This window comes from Branchiostoma belcheri, unplaced genomic scaffold (genome assembly GCF_001625305.1).
Source record: "Branchiostoma belcheri isolate BF01 breed outbred unplaced genomic scaffold, Haploidv18h27 scaffold18, whole genome shotgun sequence".
Lineage (NCBI taxonomy): Eukaryota > Metazoa > Chordata > Leptocardii > Amphioxiformes > Branchiostomatidae > Branchiostoma > Branchiostoma belcheri.
This window is the reverse complement of record NW_017803268.1, coordinates 414,255-431,042: the sequence shown is the minus strand read 5'-3', so window position 1 is coordinate 431,042 and position 16,788 is coordinate 414,255. Positions and strand designations below refer to the sequence as shown.

General features: G+C 39.7%; 2 protein-coding genes across 2 annotated transcripts; both read right to left on the bottom strand.

The window, feature by feature from the left end:
* Positions 1-511: 511 nt before the first annotated feature.
* LOC109467444 (elongation factor Tu) lies at positions 512-10,863 on the bottom strand. Its single transcript, XM_019765426.1, has 11 exons — positions 10,749-10,863; positions 8,853-8,949; positions 7,964-8,127; positions 7,125-7,229; positions 5,972-6,136; positions 4,980-5,106; positions 4,481-4,585; positions 3,748-3,899; positions 3,298-3,417; positions 2,332-2,475; positions 512-1,305 (listed from the first exon to the last, which is right to left on the bottom strand). Exons 1-10 carry the CDS (start codon positions 10,755-10,757, stop codon positions 2,335-2,337), a joined length of 1,185 nt encoding a protein of 394 aa, XP_019620985.1. The 5' UTR covers positions 10,758-10,863; the 3' UTR covers positions 512-1,305; positions 2,332-2,334.
* Positions 10,864-12,117: 1,254 nt separating this feature from the next.
* LOC109467281 (kinetochore protein spc24-like) lies at positions 12,118-16,288 on the bottom strand (the record flags this gene model as incomplete). The annotated part of the gene is made up of 7 exons (XM_019765224.1): positions 12,118-12,606; positions 13,076-13,152; positions 13,434-13,538; positions 14,174-14,318; positions 14,900-15,076; positions 15,294-15,298; positions 16,227-16,288. Coding segments are annotated over 7 exons (681 nt in total), but the record flags the coding sequence as incomplete, so codon positions are not given.
* Positions 16,289-16,788: the final 500 nt, after the last annotated feature.

The following is a 16,788-nucleotide window of genomic DNA, read 5'->3' as shown; positions in this document are numbered from 1 at the left end:
GGTGAAAGTTGACATATGAATACACTTTAAAAGGGCGATATTATGTAGCCCAAAGCAGATAATACTACCTGATCTGCAGCTGCCTTTGAAATTACTGTTTGTCTAAGGACTTAATTCTTCTATATTTCCGTTTGTTTTAACCTGAAGGCCAACAACGACAGCTGGTATGTATAAAGGATGACGATGCGCAAATGTTTTGTAAACACAAAAGACGATCTAAGCTGCAGCTGTTTTTGGCTCCCCGATGATTTTCCTGACTTCTATTGAGTAGATTAAATATGCAAAATGCATCCGGTAAGCGGGGATAGCCATAATGTACAATATTGTCTTACCGCGCTGTGTGAATGAATGAAAAAAGGTAACAAATATTCGCTGAGTTTTGCTTTATAGTTTCAATACATGACCCCCTTTTGACTGTCTAAATTTGTACTTGTACTTAAGAGCAAAAATACAAATAATATTAATTCATAATATACAAGACATGACACAACTGTTTAATGATTATTTGTTTTAATCAATAATAGAAACCACAGAAACCGTTTGATTAGTACATGCTATTGTCAGTAATATGACACACTGTACCATTCTGTATACATCCATTCATGACTATATTGTAAGTCGTATACTGTAATATTTTGTAGTTAAAATAGTAGAAAAGATTAGCCTTGTAGCATTGTTCATTTACTGTCATACATGTACAATCTTCCAGCAATAAAGTTCATTCATTATATCCAGGAACAATAAAGCTTTCAGCAAAAACTTGACTTACGGTGATGATACAGTAGTAAAGAACAAGCTCATGGCACAACTGGTATCTTTATAGGAAGCATCCATGACCCAGCACTAACCCGCCACCCTACTTCAGGTGTGCCAAAGAATTCATACGAATTTTTTCGAACTACGTACGATTCATTACCAGAAACATTCGAATTTTACGGAATACATGCGACTCGGAAACATACGATCCTTACTAATTTCGTGACTGCGCCTGGATTACCAAATTTGTAAGGATCGTGCGTTTTCGAGTAATGGATCGTATGTATTCTGTAAAATTCGTATGTTCCCTTGTAATGGATCGCGCATATTTTGTAAAATTCATATATTTCCTTGAAACGAATCGTATATACTTAAAATTCGTTTGGGTTCCGTAAAATTCGTCTGAATTCCGTAACATTCGTATGAATTTCGTAAAATTCGTATGAAGTCTTTGGCAGCACTCCACTTTACTACTAGTCTCTGGGATCAAAACAGCTGGTAGTCGAGGCAGCTACCGGCCGGAGGAAGTCCTCTGTTTACCCCTTAGTCCTGAAAAATTAGAACAACAGAAATGAAGTTATTATAATAAAAACTGACTTCCTGAGAGTCATCTGACGAAGGTTGACGAGATCGACCAAAATTTTATGGTGAGTTCCCTTCTTGTGTTGGAACAAAGCTTGAACTCTATAACTATGGATTCTACCAACACAGATGAGCTTTCATTCCAATAAAAACTGATGTAAGGAATAACAGCACTTTATCTTTGTATTCTTACTATCACATTAATTTTTTAAATGCACGCATTATCTTTATATTTTAAGTGACATGTCTAAGTACATATTCTTTTTCGTGAATAAGTTTATCTGTTTGTTGAATGTTTTCAATACTAAATATGTCCATCTGTTTCGCTTACAAATGGCTCAAAAATAACATTTACAATTAACCGTTGTGTAGTTAAATGGCGTCTACTGTTATTTTTTAGCTATTTATAAGCGAAACAGAGGGGCATATTAAGGATTCAACACATTCAACAAACAGATAAACTTATTCACTCTGTAAAGAACATCCTTGTACATGTGTATATGAAGCAAATAAACAACAGACACAGAAAAGGAACAGAAGTTATGGTGAAGTTTGATATCTTAGCTATAAAATTACCTTGCTACGTCAATTTAAAATCACGTACGGGGGCCCAACAATTTGGAACAACCTAAGTAGAACTTTACAAATTAGTCCCTCCTTCACCATTTTCAAAAATCATACTAAAAGTAGCTTTCATAAATAACCCCACAAATTTCTAATTTTTGTTTATGTTTCCTTGTTTACTACTTTCATTACTACTTTTCATTATTGTAGATAGTATTGTATCGTATTGTATTTTATTGTTTTGTTTCATTTACCCGTTACCGTAGTTATTTCTTATTTATCCGATTTATTTGAATTGTTAATCACGTTATGAAGGGAGGCATAAGCATTTTATGCTTTCGACCTCCCTGCACTGTTACATTTCATTTATATTTTCTTGTATTTGTATTGTTACATTTTGTAACGAAATAAACTGAAACTGAAACTTGCCTTCTAATCAAATATTTTAGAGACCACCCCGGCACCGACTGTTCGTCCGCCTTCGCGCATGGCAAACCGCAGGCCCTCGTCCATGGCAATGGGAGCGATCAGCTCTACTGTTATCTTGATGTTGTCACCCGGCATCACCATTTCCTGTGGGAAACAAGAAGAGTAAACAAACATCAACACACTGATATGATTTCATGTATAACATCCTTCCGCGCAATGAGTTTAGTACCGAATCATAAATTAATAAATAAATGAATAAATGAATGAATGCCGCAAAAGACCAGCTTGTGCCGGCTTGTCGTAATAGTCGCTATGTACTAGCCTGTGCTTTCCCGTAGGCGGAAAGCAACCTTCTCTCGGCGGCTATGTAGAATGGCCGGCTATATTAAAATAACGCGTTAAAAACTCCATTCCCCACCGCCGCGGGGCCTGCACAGGAGGCTAGCCTCTACCAGGCTTCGGGAGGTGGCTAGAAAGAGTAGAAATCGGCCAAATAGAGAGATAATATGCTGAAGGAACTGGTCCGCGCTTAGAGAACTGTTCTCTGCGCGCGAACCAACTCCCTCAGCATGTCATCTCCCTATTTGGCCGATTTCTACTCTTTCCAGCCGCCTCCTGAAGCCTGGTATCCAGTCTGATCGTGATTGGGGGTATTGGGGTGTTTAGGCAGGTTGTGTCTTCGGGGCCTCTAAGAGCTTCCCCCGCCTAGTGCAACAGACCGTCCCGGTAGGAGTGTTACTCTAATCAGAGACAGTATGCTCGGGGATTTGGTTTCCCCCCAACACGAGGGCTAATTAATCTCTCGTGAAATACACACCGGGAAGCTTATGTGAGGCGGGCGGACCAGAGCTCTTGCGGTCCCGACCACGAATCAGACTGGATACCAGGCTAGAAGCCTGGTGGAGGCTAAGGCGAAATGTCATTTGCTGAGATGTGGATATGGTAGCTTATGTTTGTACAACTCACCACTCCTTCGGGAAGCTCAATGTCTCCTGTTATGTCCGTCGTCCGGAAATAGAACTGTGGTCGATAGCCCTTGAAAAATGGCGTATGGCGACCGCCTTCATCTTTACTCAAGACATACACCTGCAAGTACACAGACAACAACAGAGATTCAAGACATCATCCTTAAAACCTTTGATCCAAACTTTTGATCAAAGGTTTTAACTTTAAACATGTAACTACCAACACAGAACACAGGTACCCTAAAAATCAGCCAAGGACCCTTCCAGTAACCATTTTCTGTCAGAATTTTGGTAATTTTTGCTCCATGGGGGTCAATATACATTAGGATGATGTACCGGTTTCAACTCAGTATGTAGATAAATGACTAGAATATTGGTTTTGAAAACTTGGGTTTCCAAACCCTAAAACTGCACTGGATGCCATTAGATAAATAAACGAAATGAAACCAACCTCAGCTTCGAACTTGGTGTGAGGAGTGATGCTGCCAGGCTTGGCCAGCACCTGGCCTCTTTCCACCTCGTCCCTCTTCGTGCCTCTCAGCAGGGCACCGACATTTTCACCGGCCCTGCCTTCGTCCAACAGTTTCCGGAACATTTCAACACCTGCAAACAATAATTAAGTTCACTTTAATAGGCCCCATTCCCACTAGGATAAAATTGTCCGGATCGAGTCGAATTGATTCGCTTTGATCCGGCTTCGATTCTGGATCAAGCCGGATGGAAGCCGGATCAAAGCGAATCAATTCGGCTCGATCCGGACAATTTCAACCTAGTGGGAATGGGGCCTTAATAAGTAAGCAGAACAATGTGACATGTATCTTCGGTGACGTCGACAAGGACGACATTTAGAAGACTGTTAGTGGAACAACCTCAGTGCCGTGTCAGCACTCTCAAAATATCGAAACTCATTACATGGTATACAATATAACGTTTTTAATGTTTATCCAAAATGTGAGAAAATTCGGAGAAATAAGCTAATTAGGGAATGGTTTGAGAAGATAAAGCGAAAAAGAAAAACGGCAATATCTATAGTTTCCTGACTGCCTTGCTGCCATATTGCCATATATGTTTGGATCTAAATATTATTCTGAGTCGAACCCATGCAACTCGATAGCACAAAATATACATATTTTTTTCCATTGTAGGCTGTAGTTACAAGTGAATGTAATTGTTCCTTTACCAACCTGTGCACGTCGTTGTAGTTGTATCTTTGATACCGACTATTGCTACTTCGTCTCCAACGTTGAGAATCCCTCGTTCAATCCTGCCCGTCACCACTGTACCGCGACCTGTAACATCAAAATACCTTGTTTCCAGAGTCTGGCATCTATATCTGTCCTACATCTTGTCAGTCACCGGGGGTCGCGTGAAGTGCTCGACTCGGAACCATGGGGTCCCGGGTTCGAGTCCTGGTCACATGCCACCGATCTTGTGCCCTTGGGAAAGGCACTTTACACGACGTTTCTCACGATAAAAATTAGTATTGTTTACCCTGTATTTGTTTCAACTGTCTGTGTCTTACGTGTATTGTATCATTACAAATTCAATAAATCAGATCATACAAAATCCTCTTTTCGTGTCCGGTATACATGTGTATATGATTGATATACAAACAACTTGTCAGTAACAGATTCGCCATTACTTTTACTCGTTTCACATAATGAATTCAACATAAAAACTTACCTTGAATGGAGAAGACATCCTCTATCGGCATCAGGAAGGGCATGTCCACCGCCCGCTCAGGTTCAGGGATGTAGGAGTCAAGAGCCTCCACCAGCTCAACGATCTTGGCCTCCCATTTTTCCTCGCCCTATAGTATAGATATCCATATAGTAGTGTATGGAGACAAACGTATTCATGTTGCTTTCAGGGCACTATCATAATGGTATTCGTACCTCCCGAGGGTCTGAACATATACACCATGTATCAATGGCAATGCCGGTAGAGGATAGATATATATGGACGAAATTCCGTCCAGTGTATGATACTTGTGAAACACTAGCCTCCTTCGCAGTCTTGTTGGGCGTCGTGAGTAATGTGCGGCCGAGAGGGACGATTTGCTGCCAAGGGAGTTTTTGCCGCGGAGCGCGAACAACGCGAATCCTTCTCTCCACGGTAAAAACTCCCTCGGCAGCAAATCGTCCCTCTCGGCGGCATATTACTCGCGTCGCTCACAGAAAAAATAACGCCGACGCCCAACAAGACTGCGAAGGAGGCTAGTTTAAACGACATGCACAATTTCATGCAATTGAAATACATTAGCAGCACATACAGTAACGGCTACGATAACTACCTGGTTTCATAACTTGGAAAGGAAATTGTACATAAACGTAATCTCCGAGCAGATCTTTCGGTGGCCGCAAAGACATAGCCTCTATGGCCAGGCCAGGCTTCGGGAGGCCCGGGTGCGGCAAAATGTTGCCTCCCAGCAGACAAACTCCCATGGCATGTTATCACTCTATTTGGCCGATTTCTACTCTTTTCAGCCGCCTCCCGAAGCCTGGTAGAGGCTAGCAAAGACAGTCTCAAACTGGCCAGGCAGGACGCATTGGCCAGACAGTAGCCATTGACCAGACAGTATCCAATGGTATTGTCTTTGCTGCCATCGAAAGATCTGCTTGGAGATTACATAAACGTAGGAACAAAGGCTGTGATTTTCCCATTGTCTGACTTACATTAAGGGCCCCCAGGGCAGATCCTTTTATGACCGGAAGATCGTCTCCAGGGAAGTCATACTTGCTCAGAAGTTCCCGAACTTCCATCTCCACCAGTTCCAGTAGTTCCTCATCGTCCACCATGTCACATTTGTTCATGAACACAACTATGTACGGAACGCCAACCTGCATTAAAGATTAAACTTGTTATTTGTTTCAATGAACTTTTGGTGATTTTGATTATAGCTTACACCTAAATTGATCAGAAAGGCAACATTTGCAAAGCAAATGCATAAAGCAGCATAATATTTACCTCCGCATTTGGTCTGCTCTGTTAATTCTCACTCAAATACATTCATAGATATGGTGACAGGAGACTAAATCCCTCCTGCTATAGAATTGCAACATGATGTAACCCAACCGTGGTAGTTACCATGGTGACAGACGTCTGGTTCTGGTCATTGACCTCATTTGTTTGGAGAAGAAGAAGAAGAGGAAGAACAAACAGAGCAAAAGCAAGGTGTTTTCCCTCTGCGAATATTGGAGTCTTAAGCAATTATTAGTGTTTACCGAAGGAAAACATATTGTTTTTGTTACGTTTCCTCCTCTTCTTCTTCTCCAAACACTAACCTCTGATCTGGTCAATGGCCTGATTTGTTGGCGTCTGTCACCATGGGAACTGGTGTTGGGTTACATAATGTTACAATTTTACAGTAGGAGGGATCTATACTCCTGTCTGACCATATATTTAGTATTTGAATGTAAGTATTAACAGAGCAGACCACATGCGAAGTAAACATTATGCATTTACGTCGATGAAGGTTAGACATCCAGGTAATACGATACGCCAAAAAATAGTTACTCAAGCTCCTGTTCTGTATAACAGGAGCTTCAGACTAATTTGCATCATCTTGTCTTGACTTGTCTGACTTTTGTTCCTTTTTGACTTCCAAAAATTTGTCTTCACTTTATTTGCATATCAATCAATAGGTTGTGCTTATAAACCTGCTTTCCCCTCAGTCACTGACGAAAGCTAGTGGATACTAGCTGAAACGTCTGACGTTTTCAAAATCATATCCAGTTGCTTGAGTAACTATTTTTTGGCGCATTATGCATTTGCTTTGCAATTGCAAATGTTACCTTTCCAGTAACTAAAGGGTCTGTTTTCACTCACCTGTCTGGCCAGTAGAATGTGTTCTCTGGTCTGTGGCATGGGTCCGTCAGCAGCTGACACAGTCAGGATAGCTCCGTCCATCCGCGCTGCGCCTGTGATCATGTTCTACGTAAACAGAATGGGGTACGGTGTTCAGTAATACACGGTCAACCATACGTCTTTTGATAGCATATTCAAGATAAAGCATATCATGTGCAAGCAGGTAACACCAGAATACACACCATAATTCATGTATGTGTGTGTATGTGTGTTGTATTAACTTTCTATCTATCTATCTATCTATCTATCTATCTATCTATCTACCTATCTATCTATCTATCTATCTATCTATCTATCTATCTATCTATCTATCTATCTATCTATCTATCTATCTATCCATCTCTCTCTATATCTCTCTATCTCATATATATATATATATATGTGTGTGTGTGTGTGTGTGTGTGTGTGTGTTTGTATGTGTGTTTGTATGTGTGTGTGTGTGTGTCTGTGTATGTGTGTTTGTGTGTGTGTGTGTGTGTGTGTGTGTGTGTGCATTAACAGTGTGCATCACACAGTTAAATTCTGTGCGAAACATTCAATGCTAGATAAGTATGTGTTAACTATGCTGTCGTAACGTAAATCTGTAGTATGACGTATGAATGTGACAGGGACGTAACAGAAAAAGTGGGATCTTTTGTCTTCCTCTGTCTTGAAAAAATTTAAGCCAAAGCAAGTAGTTTTTAGGAGTTAACAGAAGTTCTCTGTGTATCAATTACCTGTTCTTACACACAATGTTTCTTCTGTACTATCTTGCAATTAGCCCTCAGGCATGAATTGTCAATAAAACAACTATTTATTACCTTGACGTAGTCTGCGTGTCCTGGGCAGTCCAAATGTGAGTAATGCCTGGTTGGAGAGGCGTACTCCACATGTGCTGTATAGATGGAGATTCCTTGTTCTTTTTCTTCCGGTGCATTATCGATGGAATCGAAGCTCGTCGCCTCGCCGCCATAGACTTTAGCAACTAGATGAAACGAAAATGTCTGTCAGCAACCGTGACTATATTTCATAGATAGCAATGAACGAAATGTACTCTTTGACATAGCCTCCAAATTCTACCCAAAGCTACTTTCCTCTTAACATCCGAAAACCCACAAATTACAGAAAAAAGTGGGATCCTTTGTCTTCCTCTGTCTTCAAAGAAGTCAAATCCAGTAGTTTTTACTAGTAGTTTCTTAGTACAGTAGTTATCAGTAGTTCTATGTGTACCAATTGTCTGTTTTTTTATACCATATATTTCTTCTCTTCCTGCAATTAGCCCTCGGGCACGAATTTGCAATAAAATAGTTACTAGTAACTAAAAAAAAAACTTTTACGCCCCCTTACGCCATGTTGATTTGATTATATAGGTGACATCCTCTGGGAACCCCAAAACTGATGCGAGGGTCCAAATAAAAAAAAGATTGGCAAAAAGGTAACATCTTACATGTGGTCATGAAGGTGGAACAAGTGACTAAACACACAGAGTATGACATGGTGAAAAATAGACTCTTCGTTTTCATTTCTTCACATTTTAATAAATTAACATAAGATTAGCGGTAATGTTTTTAAATATGTAAAAGAAGTACTCAATTCAGCCTATGGCAGCGATGTACTTTTGACTCGATCAACATGACCAAATAAACCATTCATTCATTCATATGATCATTCATTTATTCATTCATTCTTGTGTGATCCTAAAGATCTTACTTGTTGTGGATATGGCCGCAGTGAGCGTTGTTTTCCCGTGATCTACATGGCCGATGGTTCCAACGTTCACATGGGGCTTGGTACGCTCAAACTTTTCCTGCAGTCGCAAAATAAAGGAATATATTGACAATGCCAATGATGTCTACTTGAACATTCATGCCCATGACGGCTAAGCGCAGTTCATATGTACTACGAAGGCCCACAACGACACTTCCATACACCTCTTCCGCGACCCTGCCACACCGCGCTGCCATTAAAGGGCTATACCTTCCATACACCTCTTCCGCGGCCTTGGTAGCGCGGTGTAGAAGGGCCGCGAAAGAGGTGTATGAAAGTGTCGTTGTGGGCCTTCGTAAAGTACAATATTGGCAAAGGTGCTGGCAACAAAGTACAGTGAATGAAAAAAAATCAAAACAAATCGTCACCATACCATACAAATATTACTTTTCTTTACTTCTGAGTTAAGAAATGGTTGATAATAAATTCATAACATTTTAGATGTTTGCAAGGGATAACAATTTTGTTAGCCTTTAATTCCAAAGGCAATGAAAATTTTGCTCCTATTTGCCAATCATTCCGTGGGAGGGGCTATACCATAATTGAGCAGCGGCAATTTAGTTAATTAGTTTATACTGAACAGACAACATCTCGAAATGAGCTGGTTCAATTAGCATAACCGGCCCCTCCATTGATTTGCATCGTCGACAACGGCTGAGTTATCAAATGAATATATGTATGATATTACAAATATATACCGATTATTCGAACAATCGTTTTGTTTGGCGAACACATATTTTTAGATATATACAGTAGCACTTGTAAATCGAGGCAGCAAGGGTGAATGCAGCCGCGAATACGGACAAGGGTTAAATAACTATGTAACATAATGTGTTAGAAAACTGACGGAGCCGATTTGGGATCTTATGCCTGCATTGGGAACGAAACGTCCACGGCATGAGGCCGAAACGTCCTGGATTTCGTGTCGAAATGTCCATGGGCCGAAACGGTCCGACTTTCCTGAAATGCAGGTGAAGCGGGCGTGTTGCGCCAGTAAAATCTTGTTAGTAAATCTATGGTGCATTTTGTGACAGGGAAACATTTTACAAGTCCAGTATACGTATCTGTCCATTTCCACTTTTCTTAACTGTGCACCACAAACGAAATCGTGAGTTAGACTTGTCTGCTTAATAGTGAGATAAACATTAGGTTATAGCTTTTCACATCCCCTATAAGTATAACCTCCTTGGTCAAAGTACACAAAAATTTTGCATCCAATGCAATTTTAGGGTGGCGAAACACAAAATATTCTGGATGAGGAAAGCTGCCTGATATTAACCTATTTGCCTCCCTAAAATTGCATTGGGTGACTTTAAACTGAGTCTTACAGAATTAAATTGACTTGTATGGACGAAATGTAGGCTTATTTCATGACTTTGGTGATACCTAACGTAACGTTCATCACCATTTATAACACTCTGTCAGACACAGTAACCGTTGACCATATGTAGCATTATGATAGACTCATACCAACTAGTACTGACTTTAATTGCCATGCATTGTACCCGTGACAATCGTTGTGCGTTGACTTTCACTTGACTTTAAGAGTGTGCATGTACCCTAGAGTCTACCAGGCTTCGGGAGGCGGCTGGAAAGAGTAGAAATCGACCAAATAGAGAGATAGCATGCCAGGTGCGGCAAACTACTAAGTATTCTCTCCAGCCAACCAACCTTCTCTGGCACACTATCTCTCTATTTTTACTCTTTCCAGCCGCCCCCAGAAGCCTGGTAGAGACTACATGTACCCATGGAGGTAGAAATCCATGATGTACCTAAGGAGGTTTATTTAAACCTCCTTGACGTACCCAACTATTATGATAGTGAAAAGCTAAACCTTACCTTCGACATGTTTGTCGCCTGGGTTCTCAGTCGTCCTTTTGGTGTTGTCAAATGGTGTCGTCGTAGACAGATAAACCTGTTCCACTACTGAATAGTTTTCGAGGTCGCCTGGCTTATATTGGTTTGGGCAGGGGTGTACTATTACAAGATTGGGCGGGACGGAGTGTCTGTTAATGCATGGAAATTACTTTATTTTAGTTTACGTATTTGAATTAGGCCATGTTGATTTGATTAGATGGTTGACATCCTCTGGGAACCCCAAAACTGATGCGAGCGTGCGAATAAAAAAAAGTTTGGCAAGAAAAGTTGCTTTCATTATGAAATCTGCGTGGTTTTGAAGGTTGAACAAATGACAAAGAGTATGGTTTGGCGAATAATATTAATCTAGTCTTCAAATTCGTTTCTTTACTAGTACATTTTCGTCTTTTTCGTTTAATTTTGGTTTTCTACGACATTGCTATCGTTTTCCAGTTTTTTTCAACTCATGGTATATATTTGCTCATTTTGCAACTGTTGTGGCAATTATAATACAGAATGGTCAACATCTCGCTTTTTTTGTACAATGGAAAATGTGGGAACAGATCATGTTTGTGATACAGGGTTTGTCTAGACGCATCAAAAATATAAATCTATCATTTGCTCTTTAAGGGTGTTCAAAGTATGGGAACAACTGATTTACAGTATGGTTGAAAATTCATTTTTTTTAAACAGCCAAAAATTCATGCGCACGAGGATGTCATCCATATAATCACATCAACATGGCCTAACTATACAGTAAGTGCCTTGTCCACCAGACCCGCCTCTTATAATTGCAATAATTGGTCAAAACTAGTTGAATGAATTTCCAAAACTAAGGACTAAATTAGCAAGAGAAATGCCTGAATTTGCCCCACGAGGCTAATTATGGTCAAATTTGTGCAATTCCCTCTTATTTTGCAATTTCCAAACTTTATTCAGTGTTGGGAGGGGCCTGGCAAAGACATGTAGAACTGGTTGTTGGAACTGAGTAAAAAAGAAAATGACATGCAAGATCAGAGGAATAAACTAGAGAAATGCCTCAATTCATCCCACGTGGACAATCACTGTCAAATTTGTGCAATTTCCTCTAATTTGGCAATTTCCAAACTTAATTTAGTGTTGGGAGGGGCCTGGCAAAGACTATGTGTAGAACAGGTGGTCTGAATTGAGTACAAAAGAAAATGGCATGAAAGACATCAACTTAATTGAGCATAGCTAACCTTTGATCTTTGACATACATAACACCAGACAAAATTTTTTCCATCCGTGACTAAGTTTATCAAGACACATATTTCAGAACTTCAAAGTGAGATAAAATACAATCCATTGCTTCTTAATCTGAATTATGTTCTTTTTGCTAAAAACCTTGATACAACTACATGTAGTACATATTGGCAGTTATACAGAGGATTCAGTTTCTAACAGTTTAGTGCATTGTATTTACAGGTAGTATATGGTTCAAAACACTGCAATATGGAAGGTCTGGTATGTCTCTATATATGTCTTTCTATGTCCTATGTCTCTAACTCTTGACTCTCTGCATTATCTTAATTCTTACTACATATCCAAATTATCAGTTTGAGTGATGAAGTCTAAGTCTCTAACATAGATACAAAAACTGTCTTCTTGTTAATAAAGCAAATCTTACACAAGACAGAATTCTGATCTATCTAACTTCTCTGGCTTTGTAAATATTTACAAGACTAATTTCTGTAAGAAGTCTGTAGTGTTCAGTCGAAGCTCTCGTCCATGAGGTCCCAGAGGTAGTTGGCCACGAAGAACTTGGAGTTCTGCTTGGAGTTGAGAGAGAAGGGCTTCACGTCCGACTTACAGGTCACAACTGAGGGCAAAGGTTAAGGGTCATACTGGCCACAGCATAAAGTACATTTACCATGTAAAATTCTAAAACACTTTGAGCTATCTTGTTCTGGTACCAAAATTGTACTGGTAATTATGTTTACTGAAGGAAAACATATTGTTTTTCCTCTGTTTCCTCCTTCTCCTCTTCTAAAATCTTCAAACCAATAAGGTCAATGACCTCAACAAGACATCTGTCACCATGGTAACTGGTGTTGGGTTACATCATGTTGCAATTTTATAGCAGGAGGGATTTAGACTCCTGTCACCATACATGTGGATGTGTTTGAGTAAGAATTAACAGACCATATGGGAGGTAAACATTATGCATTTGCTTTGCAAATGTCACCTTTCTAGTTACATCAGTGTTGTTATAAAAACAAGAAGATCAAGTTGTATACAAATGTTTAATGTTTATCAATATCTAAAAAATTATTCATGAAAAAGGATACATCCTTTGATATCATCTGGTCCACCGGTGAAGTCCCATTTCAGTTTGGTCACATTGGAGTACAGTGTAGCGAGGTACCTGAGAAAAATCAAACCATAAATGTTAACACACGACAGTCATGATTTTATGGAAAGATAAGTATGGCATAGATTCTTTCATTCTGTTGAAATGCAGTCAGCAGACATTGAAAACCCATTTGAAAACCCATACTAGGTCATGTCTGACATGGTTTTTAAAAACTACAAAGAGTACATCTGACATTTGCCTCTAGTCTAGGGCTAATGTGTTGATCAGTACTGCACTGCCTTCCACATGTAGAAATGTAACTTAGAGCTGGATAAACAAAAAATACCCCTTACCTGACATCAGGAAGAGCCTCTGTGGTGTTCTGTTTGACAGTTTCCTTCTGCCTGCTCACTGCCGCCTGTTCTTCTTTCAGTTTTTCTACCTTCCCCATGAGGGATGTGGGAGTAAGTTAAGGTAAACATCATGATCTAACTCCTTAGCACTTTTATCTTATCGTTGTAAATACCTACCAGTACCAATTCAGACTTATTGTCTGCAAGGAGGTGTGTCACTGTGTGAAAAAAGTTTTGAAGTTTCATCATACATCTTCCATGTCCTAAACTGTGTCCAGGTAAAGAATCAGATTTCAGAACTGAAGTTTTGGGTTCTAATTTCTGACTGCTATAATGGGGCTCAACTTTGGGAAAACAATTTTCCTCACAATCGATCTTGTGCCCTTGTCCCTTGAGAAAGGCACTTTTCATGACTTTCCTAACATAACTGAAGTGAAATTGAGTATTGTCACATTGTGACTATTGTCTGTCCTGTATTTGTTTTTTTATGTGTGGGACACAACACCAACAACAGCTGCCTGTGTCCCACGTGTACTGTTTTGTTACAATACAATTTCAATAAATCAAATCAAATCAAATCAAACTTCACTACTTTTTTTCACTCAGACTGCTCAGATAATGATCATCAATCCATGTCAATCCTAACTTACCATCTTAGTATAATCCTTTATTATTATATTTTGAGATTCATACCCATACATTAACCTAGTATGACCTGGACAATGCCCATAAAAGGATATTGAACGCCCTGTTCAGCCTGTTGTCTCTGTTTTTCAGCCTGGGATTTCTCAGCCTCCAGCTCAGCCTCTTTCCGTTGGTATCCTTCCTCTGATTGGCTGATGCTCTTCACCTTCTGCTCTTCTTCCTCACTCACAGCCAATAGTGCTTCACAAGACAAGAGACATGTTGATGTTACTGTTGAGCTTACAAAGTAGACTATACTAGTATGGCACTTGTTGAAGGTATAACCAAGTGAGTATAATGTTCTCCATTGGATACTGTAATTCACTTTGTCTTTTATTTAATGGTAGCAAAATTTCACATTTGAGGAAAATCTAGTTTCAGTGGCAGCAAGTGCAAGGAGGGGGCTAAAAATAGATAATTTGATGATGGTAAAGCTATGTTCCCTGTCAGGAGTACAGAAGTGATATTTTACAGTACAGAAGGTTTACATATGTAAAGATGACAATTGTATATCAGTATATGTGCATATTCTTAACATTACGTGTCAGAAAAATAATAAAATAATTGTTATAGTGCTTTTCTTTAGAAATAATTTGTTTTTGGTGACATTCTACTTATTTTATTTTATACGGTGCACCCAAAAATTTTTCTGTACACCCAACTTTTTAACGTTGGGTGCACCAGTGCACTGAGTGCATCTATTCCCAAAAAGGAATTTCGAGCCATGCTCATTAACTGGCATTGCTGACCATTATGGTCGATCAGAATTCAATGTTTTGTACCTTGTATGGTTTTCTTGACATCTTCCTGCTGTTCCTCCCTCAGCTGGTTGATTTTAGCCCAGACCTCGGTGACTCGCTCCAGCTCCTCTGCCTGCTCCCCGGCAGCCAGCATGGTGATCATCTCACTCACAATGTCCATCTTCTCCTGCATGATAGACTCCTTCTTCATGCTGCCAGCTTCAGCCATGTTTAAAAATCTGTTTTAAGATAAATATTCGAGAATGATTCAGAAGGGAAAGGGTTGTTTTCATCAATAATCATGGTAACTTGAGTATGACTATGAGAATCTAAACTTTTGCATTCTGAATAATGTTTCATACAGGCACAGATAAACTTGCTTGTGCAAGTGGAGAAAGTAAATAAGTAGATTAAAGGTTTCTGTTTTTCGTAATACATGTACTGTAGTTGTACACTTGTCCAAGTTTGTAAATGTATTACGTGTATTACAAATTACACTTCACTGCAGAAACGCCAGGTGGCGGTAACGTACTAGTTATTTTTGTCAACTAACAAAGCATTCAGATTCCTTTTTGAGCGTTCATTCTAGGTTTCTGCATGTTTCCTGTTCACACCTACGAAGACCGTGAAATGATACACTAATCAGTTAGAAGACTCCAAAGACTGAGAGTGTAGCTTTGCCGAAGATTATTTTGGAAGTAGAGAAAGACACTCGGTAGCTACGTTATGAATCTGAGTATGACAGACGAGAAACCTCCCTATTTCTTCAACTACCGGCAAATGACCACCTACAGAACAACCCAAGCTGGTAATAAATACAATCTTATGATATAACGAGAGTTCATACAGCGAAACTTTGGCGGAAAATTGGAGAGAAATTACGACAACATTTCAAACCTACCGCCAAATCCGTCCAGTCGTTACGATATCCGGTTGTTCAACTCTACTGCACTGCTGATTGGTCAATAAGATTTCGTGACCAAAATTCATCCAATGAAAGCGATGTATTTGGATGACGTACGGGAAAGCAGCATTGAAGGCAAACAACCGCGAATATTAAAAAAGAATTCTTTTACCCAACATACCTACCTAACTGACTAAACCTGACTTTTGTTGTGCAATACAATTTTAGTGTATTTTTTTACTATATAAAATGGATATAATAGCTATTTTAAAGACGATAGATGCTAGAATGATTACTCAGACTTTAGCGTTGTAATGTGGTGTCATGACCTCATCTAAAAGGTCATCCTCACCGGCGCGTGTGTTGTGAAATTTGTGTGCAGGAATGCGGAGGTTCTCTTCAGTTTTGTCAACTTTCTGTACCGCTTTGAAACAGGAAACAACGTTGGGCCAAGGGGAGGGGGACATCTCACTTGCCTGGAGGCACTGGCCAAGTTTCTGATCGTTTCTGTACGGCGAAAAGCCGGTAAGTTACTTAGAAGTCTACGTGACCTAGCTTCTCTTTCGTGATGCCTTGGTGGTTCCGCATTTCCAAGAAGTTAAATATTTACCTTTTTGTACCTTCTGGTGGTTCCAATTAAGATTTCACAAACATTTTTGTTACTTTGACAGCCTGTCAGTGTGGTAGGTCACACTATTAGTAAGTTGTCACAAGTTTCGAGTTGTGAAAATACCTGAAAATGACACCCAAATATTTAAATTTGGCGCACGTATAAATAATTTATTTTACGGCGTACAACTACTAGTACGTGTCTTGTCTTGAAGGAAGGGTGGGTCTATGGTAGTTAGGTGTGGTTCATATGATATTAGATTATTTCTTTACGAATGTTACGCGTTTGTGAAGATACATGAAGTTTTTACCGCGATAACGTTAATTATGACAAGGACGATGTCCAGGTGTGATCTTCTTGAAGGTCATGTGATGTGACACACCTAAGTGGCGCCTAGCGACTGAGGAAGACTTTTAT